At 36.1% G+C, this 13,811-nt stretch overlaps 1 protein-coding gene across 2 annotated transcripts in view; it reads right to left on the bottom strand.

Moving 5' to 3' along the window:
* Positions 1–13,811, bottom strand: part of SUMO1 (small ubiquitin like modifier 1) — a 59,337-nt gene that overhangs the window by 32,484 nt on the left and 13,042 nt on the right. Inside the window, exons 2-6 of one of the 2 annotated variants that reach the window (XM_064586928.1) lie at positions 13,554–13,628; positions 8,911–8,988; positions 7,273–7,344; positions 1,439–1,507; positions 666–991 (exon numbers count right to left, since the gene is read on the bottom strand). In XM_064586928.1, the coding sequence (XP_064442998.1) occupies positions 1,439–1,507; positions 7,273–7,344; positions 8,911–8,988; positions 13,554–13,628 (294 nt within the window). In that variant the 3' untranslated portion in view covers positions 666–991. Of the gene's footprint in view, positions 1–665; positions 992–1,438; positions 1,508–7,272; positions 7,345–8,910; positions 8,989–13,553; positions 13,629–13,811 lie in introns of those variants that run through there. The other variant, XM_064586929.1, reaches the window with a different exon arrangement.

Consider the following 13,811-nt stretch of genomic DNA (forward strand, 5'->3'; position numbering starts at 1 on the left):
TCTCCCTCTCCCACTCCCCCTGCTTGTGTTCCCTCTCTCGCTGTGTCTCTCTCTGTCAAATAAATAAATCTTTAAAAAAAAATAAAAAAAGTACTCAGATGACATTCTACCTGGGATAACATGAAATTGGATTATGTGTATGCATACATATACTAAATTCTGTGATTTGTTAAAGAGTTAAAAGGTTAAGCCCTCTAACAGGCACTAATTTGGTACTTTAATTTTACACAAAGTTTAAATATTTAAAACATAAAAGGAAAATATAAACAAAGTATACCAAACCTTAACTAAGCAGAGAACATGTTGTAAATTGTTAAAGACTTAAGATTATCAATATGAATCAATTAAGAATTTTTGGCATACCCATTTATTCAACATGATTGGGTAACTGTATCATAGATATGCACCATACAGGAATATCCAGTTTCAAAAAAAAAACAGAACACTGAGTATTTAAGAAGGTAGCGTGGCCTTAAACAAACCCTTAATTCAAAGGCACTTCAGTAGCTTTCAGTGCTTCAAAGTCATGATCATCATCACTGTACAGTACTGAAAAATTTATTTGTACCATGTACAAACAATAATTTCCAGTATTATGCAAGAAAACTTTGTTATAGGCATTTTCTTTTTTCTTTCTATACAATTAAAAATAAAATAAACATTAGTACGGTTTTTACAAATATTTTGTTTATTTTAATGAAGCTGGTACAGACAATGTCCATTTAAAACCCATATCCCAGGCCAAAAAGTACAAATAAAATCAAAAAGAGCAGTGTTCTGTTGAATACACTTCTGCATGAATAACTTTATTAAACTGCTAATGAAAATTAGAACTTTTCTGGGATCTTCTGACAAGACTTTTCTTTAATCTTAAAATGCTTTCTCTTCAGTGAAGCCATCTTTGGAGTTAGTCATTACTCTCACCATCTCTGTCATCTCGACTCCAGCCTGATATTTCTCTTCTTTTGGTCCAGACCCTCAAATTTTAAAGGTAGCTTCAAGTTAAGGAAAGGTCATTTTTCCACAGTTCAGTTCTCTGAAAAACTTCCATCTCCCACTGAAAGTCATAGTCCAGGAGTGAAGCAATCACATGCTAGAACTTCAGGGCCAATTGGAAAGTCATCATGAACACTCACATTGGTCGATCTTACTTATCACAAGCCTGAAAATGTACAGTCCTGGAAAAGGTGGCCTCTCTGTGCACACACGTAATTTTTAAAAAGGAGAGGGCAATATGAAGGGGGCTGAGGTTTGATCACCAAAAATCAGCACAATGAAAACAAGTGATAATGAATAATGGGCACTAGAATTCAAATTACCAGATGTTTTAAAGAGATGGGGTGCCAGTTTTCAATTCCGTTTTGAACACCACATTACAAAAGAACTATTTTTAAAAATAAAAAAGGATTGAGGGTAAAGAAAAAAATAAAAAGAATATCTAAATCGTTGAATGACCCCCTGTTTGTTCCTGATAAACTTCAATCACATCTTCTTCCTCCATTCCCAGCTGTAAGAGGATAAAAAAATGTTAGAATTTATAAAAGTACTATTTTTTAAATTGGCTGCAATTATGTGGCCATTGTTTTAAAGTACAAAAAGATACAAAAGTGATCCATAGTTCCCTGTTCTAAGATAAAGAATCTGGGGGGCACCTGGGTGGCTCAGTCGTTAAGCGTCTGCCTTCAGCTCAGGTCATGATTCCAGAGTCCTGGGATTGAGCCCCACGTCCGGCTCCTGGCTCAACAGGGAGCCTGCTTCTCCCTCTGCCTCTCCCCTTGCTCGTGCTCTCTCTCTCTCTCTCTGTATCTGTGTGTCTCGAATGAATAAATAAAATCTTAAAAAAAAAAAAAGAATCCGGTTTCCTTTAATCTAAAGAACATAGAAGTATGTCTTTCCTCCTAATTCTGTCTGTGAAGTCATTCATTTGACCCTGCTGAGCAATTTCACCTCCCAGTTTATTCAACATATAAAGTGTGTTTTTAATTTATTTCTTAGAGAGAGAGTGTGCGTGAGTCGGGGGAAAGGGGGACAGAGGGAAAAAAGAGAGAATTTTAAGCAGGCTCAGTGTGGAGCCCGACGTTGGGCCCAATCTCACAACCCTGGGATCATGACCTGAGCTGAAATTAAGAGTCAGATGCTTAACCCACTGAGCCACCCAGGCGCCCCTAAAGTGTGCTTTTTAAAAAACACCTCAAAAGACTTTTAAATCTAATGAAACATGTATTTAAGCAATAGTTTGATGACGTCTTTTCTAAAAAACCACTTTATATCTAGATGTAATTACTTGATAGAATCTCTTTATTTCAAAAAACCTGATCTCACTTTGAAATATATGTGGTTTTAGTTAGAAAAATACTGCCTAAGGATTCATTCTGAAGTGGTTTGCTTTGTCATCTGCAATTCCTTCTGGCATATAACTATTATTTTGATAGTGACCACTATGAATGTAGAAGCATCATCTATCATCTACTCTTATTCAATAACTTAAGTTTTATAAGCTAGATTTGTCATGGTCAGCCTAGTCCTCAATCCTTAAAGAAAAAAAGGGGTCCTTCAAAATGCCTTTTACAGAACACTAAGCAAAGCAGACACAATTATTGTGTGGTGGGGTTTTTGGGTTTTTTTTTTTTTAATGTGTTCTATATGCACTGAAATATTCTGGAATTTTTTCTTAAAGACATTATTAACAATGGCTGCCTCTGAGAAGTCGGAATGCAGAGATATTCAGAGTATATTTACTTTTCATTTTATAAACTTCAGTAGTTTGCTTTTTATTACTTTTATTTTTAACTATGAGTATCCTTTATTTAAAAAAGAAAAGAGTACATAAGCGGGCATGGTGTCACACAGAAACCCAGGTATTACCCTCAGTGAAGGTAAAGGAACATCAATCTGTTGATTCTGGTGTGCAGTCAGGGTTCAGAAGCACTGTAACAGGCAGACTGAAAACAAAAACTAGCATATTCCACTAAATTACAGTAGACCACAAAAGCAAATGAAAAATAAAAGGAAAGTCTAGGATCAGTAATCTCTAATGAGAAAAGTTGCAGGTGACATTTTTGGTGAATTACAAAATGTGAAAAAAATACTCTAAGAAATTTAAAAATAAAACAGACAGAGGGGTGCCTGGGTGGCACAGTGGGTTGAGCGTCTGATGCTTGGTTTGCACTCAGGTCATGATCTCAGGGTTGCGAGATAGAGCCCCCACATCGGGCTCCACACTCAGGTGGAATCTGCTTGAGATTCTTTATCTCTCACTCCCTCTATACCTCGGTCCCCATGCTCATGCTCTCTAATAAATCTTAAAAAAAAAAAAAAAAGACATGGATTTAGGACTTTTTAAGTGATTAGGCTGGCTCTAGTGTTATGGATATTTTGTTTGTGGTATATATATGAATATTAAAATAATAAAGATGCTATTAAAACTTCATTTAAAGATTTTATTTTTCAGTAGTATCTACACCCAACGTGAGGCTCGAACTCACAACTCCAAGATCAAGAGTCACATGTTCCACTGAGACAGCCAGGTACTCCAAAACTTAACTTTAATTGCACATATGATAGCCTAGTAAATATTGCAAGGAATAAAATGCCAAACATTACAAGAAACCTTCAAGTCAGGAAGGCAGTGCATATCCTCCAACTATGGAAAATGTGAAGCAATCAGCTTCAAGAAATACCTTTGTAGAGATGAATGAACAACAGTACCAGGAGTTACTCCCTAAATACCTACTGTCTCCCTCTGCCCCATTAAAAACTTCTGAAAAGATAATTTTAATGACAGGGAGGAAAGTGTCACTAAAAATGTAGTCAATATCTACTGTGTTGTAGAGATGATATCAAATTAGGACAGGGAAAATACAAGATGAGTTTGGAACATCTTACTGTGCCAGACATTAAGAAGATACTCAAGGGGCCCCTGGCTGGCTCAGTCAGTGGAGCATAAGACTCAATCTCAGGGTTGTTGAGTTCAAGCCCTACCATTAGGTGGATTACTTAAAAAAAAAAATCTTAAAAAGAAAAAAAAAAGTACTCAAGAAAGTAGGTGGATACTAAACCAGGGAAAAGTTTTAATGACAAAGAGGATATTCACATAGTCGCAAACTATGTCCCCACAAACTACAACAGGAAAAATAACTACACTGTAAAAAAAGAAAACAGTTAAATTGAGTGATAAAAATAAACATTATCACTGTTTATTGATAATAAAGAAGGGACTGACTTCATGTATTCCAGATATTACACCCTAAGAAAGACACATCACCATATGTGGTATTCTAGTCCAAAATGCAGAATCTGAATCTAATCATGAGGAAACAGACCAGCCCAAATTGAGGGACTTTGTAGAAAATAACTGGTTTGTATCCTTTAACAATGTAAATGTCATGAAAGACAAAGAAAGACTGAGGAACTGTTCCAAATTAAAGATGATTAAAAAAAATTTTTTTAAATGATTAAAAAGACACCTAAAGGGCGCCTAGGTGGCTCAGTTGGTTGGGCGACTGCCTTCGGCTCAGGTCATGATCCTGGAGTCCCGGGATCGAGTCCCGCATCGGGCTCCCTGCTCAGCGGGGAGTCTGCTTCTCCCTCTGACCCTCTTCCCTCTCATGCTCTCTCTCATTCTCTCTCTCAAATAAATAAATAAAATCTTTAAAAAAAAAAAAAAAGACACCTAAATAAAATATCTTGATACTGAAACAGATCATGTGATGGAGGAGAAAATTTGTTATAGGAGACATAACTGGGACAAATGATAAAATTAGGTTGTAAAGTATTCTAACAGTGTTAAGTGTCCTGAATTTAAGAGTACTGTGGTTATGTAAAACAATATACTTGTTCTTAAGAAATACACAGTAAAATATTAAGTAGTAAATGACAGTGGTGTGGGCAATCTACTCCCAAGTGGTTCCAGTAATAAATACACACATAAATGGGCAGAAGGAAATAACTAAGTGAAGGTAGCAAAACGTTAAAAACAGGCCAAACCAGGTGAAAGACAGTACAATTTTTAGTACTATTCTTGTAAGTTTTCTGTAAGATGAAAATTATTTCACAATAAAAACCTGTCAAAGAGAACACAGACACCAACTTGAAGGGGCCCCCACTGGCCAATCTCTAAAGAATATTCATACAGTTTCGAAGTATCTCCCCACAAATTACTTATTAATTAAAAAGGAAAATAGGGGCGCCTGGGTGGCTCAGTCGTTGGGCGTCTGCCTTCGGCTCAGGTCATGATCCCAGTGTCCTGGGATCGAGCCCCGCATCGGGCTCCCTGCTCCGCGGGAAGCCTGCTTCTCCCTCTCCCACTCCCCCTGCTTGTGTTCCCTCTCTCGCTGTGTCTCTCTCTGTCAAATAAATAAATAAAATCTTTAAAAAAAATAAAAAGGAAAATAATTTGACAGCAAATAAATCTGGCAATTACCACCTTAACTAAAGTTGACCAAAGTTAATGTTACCCATAACAGGACAAATGGACATCATGTACCTCCTGATGTGATGCACTTGGGAGTACATAGCTTCACTCTGTGCTACTCCTACCAAAAATGCAAAACTGAATCTAATCATGAAGAAACATCAGACAAACCCAAACTGAAGGACATTCTAAAACATGGCGCCTGAACTATTTAAAAATGTCAGTGTGATTTAAAATGAAGACTGAGTATTCCAGATAAAAGGAAGCTAAAGAGGAATAATAACTAGTTAGAAGACACTATCCTAGATGGGATCCTAGGTCAAGTTTTTTTTTAAAAGCTATAAAGGACCTTACTGGGATAAATGGCAAAATCGGACTATTTCGACTGCATATTTGGTAAGAGTACCATAGCAATGTCAAATCTCCTATATTTGATAATTTAACTGTGGCTCTTAGGAGACAACCAAAATATTTAGGGATAAAAGGTCATAATATCTGCAAATTAATCTCAAATGATCCACCAATAATGATAATATGTGTATATAGAGAAAGTGATAAAGCAAATGCATCATAATGTTAATAATTGGTGAATCTAATGAAAAGATTATATGGGAGAATATTATACTAGTCTTACAACAACTCTAAGTTTGAAATGTTTTCAAAATAAAAAATTAACAATACATCATTCCCACTATCAGAAATATCAGAAATGTTGTTTTGTATTTGGAGGGAGAAATCTGTATAAATATAAAAGCACTCACATATACACACTCTCTCCCATACTTTATTACTTTCGGATACCTCTAAGGGGAGTGGGGATATATAAACAAAGAGTCCATAGAATGAAAAAATTAAAGATACAGAAAAACATAAATCAAGATGACAGAGCCAAATATATTAATATACACTAAACTTCTATATTAAGTTCTCAAAGTGGGTCAAAAGTCAAAATTGAACCATAAAAGGTCATCATCACCATGAAAGTGCACCAGAAGTCTGCCAAATTTGAGGAATACTTGTTCCTCTTTAAAATTATATATATATATATATATATATATATATATGCCTTATGACAACTGCAGTACTCAATTCCCACTTTCCACCTTTTGTTTTTTTTTTTTTAAGATTTTCTTTTTAGGGATGCCTAGGTGGCTCAGTTGGTTAAGCATCTGCCTTCGGCTCAGGTCATGATCCCAGGGTCCTCGGATCAAGTCTCGCATCAGGCTCCTTGCTCAGTGGGAGCCTGCTTCTCCCTCTACCTCTGCCTACCACTCCCCCAGCTTTGCGCTCTCTCCCTGACAAATGAATAAATACAATCTTAAAAAAAAAAAAAAAAGAGGGGCACCTGGATGGCTCAGTCATTAGGCATCTGCCTTGGGCTCAGGTCATGATCCCAGGGTCCTGGGATCAAGCCCTGCATCAGGCTCCCTGCTCAGCAGGAAGCCTGCTTCTCCCTCTCCCACTCCCCCTGCTTGTGTTCCTTCTCTCGCTTTGTCTCTCTCTGTCAAATAAATAAAGTCTTTAAAAATCAATCAATCTAACCATCTAATTAAAAATTTTTTTTTATTTTTAAGTAATCTCTACACCCAACATGGGGGCTCAAATGCACAACCCTGAGATCAAGAGTTGCATGCTCTACCAACTAAGCCAGCCAGGAGCCCCGCCAGCTCTCTTTTGATTGGCACTTTTTAAGGCAATATATGGACGTTCAACCCAAAAGACTATTTTTCTTTCTGACAAACAATATACAACTTAAGTCAGAGAATATTCAAGAAAAGGGCAGTTTAATTCCAGTGAACCAAATCATTCAATGCAGGATTTTCACATTTTTCTTCACTCAGAGAAGAAATTATACTCACTTCTTTTGGAGTGTGATTATCAGCAATTCTCTGACCTTCAAAGAGAAACCTGAGTGAATTCATTGGAACTCCCTAAAAAGGTAAAAAAATATATATATATACACACAAATCTTAAAACAGATAGTAGGAACTTTGAGCACAAAAAGCAAACATGAAAGCTTCAACAGAATACACTGAACATAAAGCTAGATATATCTATCCTATCATAATTACCATTTATTGAGTACCACCTATTTGCTAGGCCCTCCCTTCTATCAAGTATTTCACATAATCATGTTCACTGCAACAACCCTGGAAGGTAGGTATTATCATCTTATCTTCAGTTCACAGCTAAGCAATCTAAGGCATGGAGAGGGCATACAAAGCTAGATAGCAATTTAAGGCCCAATCTGTTCCTAAGCTTATACTCTCAACCACTACTCTATCTAGTTTCCTCTAAAATCTGTAAGCCAACATAAAAGATAAAATCTGAAATTGGATGAGCACCCTCACTAGTTTCCAACCATACAAGCAAAATTAGTTTTAAACAGATTAAATCACAGAAATTTGGTAAAGCACAGTAGCTAGCCAGGTGAGCTACAGTAGCCTGTGATGACATAGATAACACTGTTAAGTATCAAAAAAGGTATTAAAATATATTTTTCTAACGAGTTACTCAACAAAAATAGCTAAAAGGGAAGAAATGACTCATTTAAAGAGAAACTGCTTCACTAATAAGAATGAATCAAGAATCATTTCTTTAGTCCATAAGTACTAGAAAAATTAAAACTATCTTCCAATAAGTATTAACACATAAATATATGAGACCAGGCAAATTTTCCCTTCATTTGATTTTAAATTCTAGGCTTCTATAAAATAATACAATAAGCATGACTGAGAAAAGCAAAATATTTTTTGATTTTAATCATAGGATCTTTTAAAAAACATTATCTTTTGTTGAGGTCAAAAAAGTTTCTATAAAAACCAGTCTGAAACATGAAAATGTAAGAATGATTCAAAAAATGGGGCACCTGGGTGGCTCAGTTGGTTAAGCGACTGCCTTCAGCTCAGGTCATGATCCTGGAGTCCCGGGATCGAGTCCCGCATCGGGCTCCCTGCTCAGCAGGGAGTCTGCTTCTCCCTCTGACCCTTCCCCCTCTCATGCTCTCTCTATCTCATTCTCTCTCTCAAATAAATAAATAAATAAATAATCTTTAAAAAAAAAAAAAAAGAAAATACAGAATGCAATTAGCAGTAATCTGTAGTACTATATATATAAAGATAATAAACTAATAATATTAGTACTTAAATTTAACGTATGGCTAAGCAGTCATGATTAAAAACAAGGGAACTTCACAGTGATCACCAAAAATTACTTGCCTTTATTGTTATATATACTGGTAAGCCATTAAGATAGAAACATTCATATAGCTATCTTTACAACTCTGAGTTACTTTTCAAAAACACTTCTGCATACCTTATGAATTCAAATTTTGAAATGGGCCACAATGGGGAAAAAGGCAATTCAACAAGGTATAAGGAGTATTCTCCTTGATCTACTCATGGTGAAAATAATAAAAGATCATTTTTTTTGATAACCTTCCTTACAAGAAAAATTAATGACATATAAAGCACTGTATTTTACCATAACATACAAACCTGTCTTTGACAGTATGATTCTTTGAGTTTCTTGAGATGTGTTGTCATTTTCACTTTGAAGTGAATCTCACTGCTATCCTAAGGAGATAAAAGAAAAATAATTATCCCTTTGTGTAAATTATTTGCTTTGCTTGAAACAAATTAATTACACATATACTACACATAGAAACATAAACCCTGGACTTACACCTCCCCACCACAATATTTTTGAACATTCCTAACAAGGCTTATTAAAACATTCTAAACATCCTCAAAGTTACTTTATGTCCATTTCAAAAGAAATTTAATAAAACAAACCATCTGTCTTGGACGTTAAAATTAACAGTATAAATAAAAGCATGCATGTCAAAGAATGCATTCCTTCATAATTGCATATCTATTCTATTTTCAAAATAAACACACCCCAAAACAACTCAAAACAAAAAGTACCCCCCACAACTAAGTATTGTTGAAGGTGATCAAACCTACAAGAAAGGCATATACCATAAAATAACAGACAAGAAACTCATGTCTGCCAAAAAGTCACCCCACAGAGTCCAGTTTCTCTCCTATGAGTAAAATGAATAAAAACCTGAGTGAATCAAACTGATTTATGGGACCACAGATTCTTTTCTTCTACCCAGACATCAAACAATCAGGCAACCGTCAGAAAATAATACTGGTAAAATTTCAAAGCCAATCCTTATGATTACATATCACATTCACAAATGCATATTAGTGGAGGCTGCATGTTTACAATTCTTGTGACTATAAAGAATAACAAATTCTCTTCCTATGGATAATTTCACGGACAAAATTTCTATAGCATACCTCATGCCATACACTAAAATCATTTCCAGATGAACTAAGGAGCTAGCATTAAAATTTTTTTTTACTATTTTCTCTCTTTTAAGAATTTTTTCCCTAACCTTGACATTGGGAAATCTGTATTCTAAAGCAAGATTTTAGCCAAAAGACACAGCAAAAAAGTACACCGATAACTGAAAATGTCACCCCACAGTTAAGAGACACTAGAGAAAATATTCACAACAGATAGACAAGAAAAATCAAGGGGCACCTGAGTGGCCAGTTGGTTAAGCATCTGCCTTGGCTCGGGTTATGATATCCTGCCCCGCCCCCCCAGTCAGGCTCCCTGCTCAGTGGGGAGCCTGCTTCTCCCTCTCCCTCTGCTTGTGCTCTCTCCCTCTCTTTGTCTCTCTCGTAAAATAAATAAAATCTTTAAAAAGAAAAGAAAAATCAAAATATAAAGAATTCCTACAAATCAATAATTCTTAAAAAGGTAATTCATGGCATAGGACATATAGATCAATGAAAGAGAACTGACAGCCCAGAAATAAAGCCACATATATCTACAGTCAATTGATTTTTACAAGGATCCAACCAACTCAATGGGAAAAGGACAGACTTTCAACCAATAGTCTGGGACAAATGGATAGCCACATGCAAAAGAAAAGTTAGAATCTACCTCAAACCCACACAAAAAGTACTCAAAATCATCAAAAACTTAATGTAAAAACTAAAACCATAAAAAATTTTAGAAAAATCTATAGGTGTAAATCTTTGTGACCTGGGATTAGGCAATAGTTTCTTACATATGACTCCAAAAATAACAGCAAGAAAAGAAACAATAAATTGATCAAAATTAAAAACTGTGTACTGTAAGATACCCAAGAAAGTGAAAAGACAACCCAAAGATGGGAGAAAATATCTGCAAACCATCTATAAGGGTCTAATATCCAGAATATATAAAGAATTATTATAACTCAAAAATAAAAATAATAATCCAATTCAAAAATTGACAAAAGATTTGAAAAGACATTTCTTCAAAGAAGATGTACAAATGGCCAGTAAGAACATAAAAAGATGTTCAACATCTTTTTGGAATAGCATGTGACTCTTGATCTCAGGGTAATGAGTTCAAGCCCCATGTTCAGTGTAGAGATTATACACATACATACATAAGCACAATGAGATACCACTTCACACACACCAGGATGACTATAATAAAAAAAGACAGACAACAACTATTGACCAGAACATAGAAAAACTAAATCTTCACACACTGCTGCTGGGAACATAAAATTGTAAAGCCACTACTGGAGACCATTTGGCAGTTCCTCAAAAAGTTAAAGTCTACTATATTAGATCCAGTAATTCCACACCTAGATATATATCCAAGAGAATCAAACACATACATCCACACAAAACTGATATGTGAATGTTCAGAGCAACATTATTCATAATAACCAAACTGAGGAAACAACCCAAATGTCCGTTAACTGATAAATGGATAACAAACTGTGGTATATCCATACAATGAAATATTATTCAGCCATAAAAAAGAATAAAATACTGATGCATGCTACAACTTGGATGAACTTTGAAAATATGCTAAATGAAAGAAACCAGACACAAAAGACCACATATCATGATTCCATTTATATGAAATGTCCAGAATAGGCAAATCCACAAACACAGAAAATAGATTAATGGTTGCTAGAGGCTGGTGGGAGAAAGGAGGATAGGGAGTACAGCTAATGAATACTGCATGTCTTTTTGGGATGATGAAAATGTTCTGGAACTAAATAGTGGTAATGGTTGTATAGCATATTCTTATGAACATACAAAAGTCACTGAATCATACACTTTAAAACGGTGATTTTTGGGGTGCCTGGCTGGCTCAGTTAGGGGAGTGTGCAACTCTTGATCTCAAGGTTGTAAGTTCAAGCCCCATGTTGGGTGTAAAGATTACTTAAAATAATAAACGAACTTAGGGGGCACCTGAGTGGCTCAGTAGGTTGGGTGTCCCACTCTTGATTTCAGCTCAGGTCATGATCTCAGGGTCCTCGGATTGAGCCCTGTATTGGGCTTCCTGCTCAGCAGGGAGTCTGCTTGTCTGCCCGCCCCCGTTCACACATGCGCACTCCCTCTCTCTCAAATAAATCTTTTCAAAAACATAAAAATAAACTCGGGGGTGAGGGGTGGGAAGATGGGTTAGCCTGGTGATGGGTTAAAGAGAGCACGTTCTGCATGGAGCACTGGGTGTTATACGCAACAATGAATCATGGAACACTGCATCAAAAACTAATGATGTAATGTATGGTGATTAACATTACATAATAATAAAAATAGATAAATAAAAATAAACTCGGGGCACCTGGGTGGCTCGGTTGGTTAAGTGTCTGACTCTTGATTTCAGCTCAGGTCATGATCTCAGGGTCCTGGGATCTAGCCCTGCATCAGGCTCAGTGCAGAGTCTGTTTGTCCCTCTCCCTCTGCTCCACTCCCCCAACCCACTCTACCTCCCTCCCCCCTCGATCTCTCTCTTTCTTTCTCAAATAAATAATGAAACCTTAAAAAAAAATGCACTCTTTAATAAAATGATTTTTATATGTGAATTAGATATTAATTTAAAATTTTCAAAATAAGGGTGCCTGGGTTGCCCAGTTGGTTAAGCATCTGCCTTTGGCTCAGGTCATGATCTTGGAGTCCTAGGACTGAGTCCCACATGGGGCTCCCTGCTCAGCGAGGAGCCTGCTTCTCCCTCTCCCCTTGCTGGCTCCCGCTGCTCTCTCTCTGTCAAATAGATAAATAAAATCTCTAAAAAAAAAAAAAATCTTAAAAAATAAAATTTTCAAAATAAGATAATCATAGAAAATGGGAAAAGCATATGAACAAAGAATCTAAACGTAGTAGGTCAGTAGTAGCCTAATGCTACATCACAATGCCTACTTACTCACTTCATCTCATCACGTATGCATTTTATCATCTCACATCACAAGGATGAGTACAGTATAGTAAGGTATTTTGAGAGAGCACATTCACGTGACTTCTATTACAGTAGTTATAATTCTATTTTATTATTAACTATTATTGCTAATGTCTTACTGAGCCTAATTTACAAATTAAACTTTACCAGAGGTATATATGTATAGGAAAAAACACAGTATTTATAGGGGTTCAGTACTATCCACAGTTTCAAGTATCCAATGGGGGTCTTGGAACATATCCCCGCAGATAAGAAGAGACTACTATATGAAGATTCATTCCTCTAACAATTTTCAACTAACCTTATTATCAGTATCTCAAAAAAGGCCAATAAAGATACAGTCTGAGAAAAAGAGGCGCCAGGAAAGAGAAAGGGGTCAGGAAAAGGGCTAAAAGGCCCTTTGATTTTAGTATTTACTGTATCTGCCACTGAAGATGCTAACCAAAAAAAAAATGTTTTTAGAGAAATTAAGATAATCTAAATCTGCCTAGATCAATAAAGCAGTATCAGCCTCTTCTACCTACAACAACAGATGCACATATAGTAAATGAAAATGCCATTTTTATTTTATTTTAAAGATTTTATTTAATTTATTTGAGAGAGAGAAAGCACGTGAGTGTGCGTGTTTGCAGGAGGGGGAGGGTGCAGAGGAAGAGGGACAAGGAGACTTCCTACTGAGGGAGAGCCCAACACTGGCCCGATCCCAGGACCCCAAGATCGTGACCAGAGCTGAAGTCAGACGCTTAACTGGCTGAGCCACCCAGGTGCCCCCAAAATGCCATTTTTAAATAATTTGCCTTATTTAAATCATTTTTCCAGTGTCAGAAATTACTCACACTTTAGAGAGTTAAAGGAGAAAAATAATGAAACTCACCTGTCCAATGACTTTGAGTTTAATGTATTCTCCTTCCTTCTTATCCCCCAAGTCCTCAGTTGAAGGTTTTGCCTCCTGAAAGAAACGTACATTTAAAAAGTTCCTATATGCTATTTTACTTACTTAATGAGTACCCATCATTCTGAGTACAAAATCTGCACTTGAGAATGTTAAAAGCATTTATTTTCTCTGCCACGCCAATTAAGCAAAAAAAGCCCTAAGTCAATTGCTGTTTCAAACACCAATGCACTAGAAATC

The sequence above is a fragment of the Mirounga angustirostris genome, unplaced genomic scaffold (genome assembly GCF_029215605.1).
Source record: "Mirounga angustirostris isolate CCGP_5_RB_7025 unplaced genomic scaffold, mMirAng1.0.hap1 SCAF_3, whole genome shotgun sequence".
NCBI classification, from domain to species: domain Eukaryota; kingdom Metazoa; phylum Chordata; class Mammalia; order Carnivora; family Phocidae; genus Mirounga; species Mirounga angustirostris.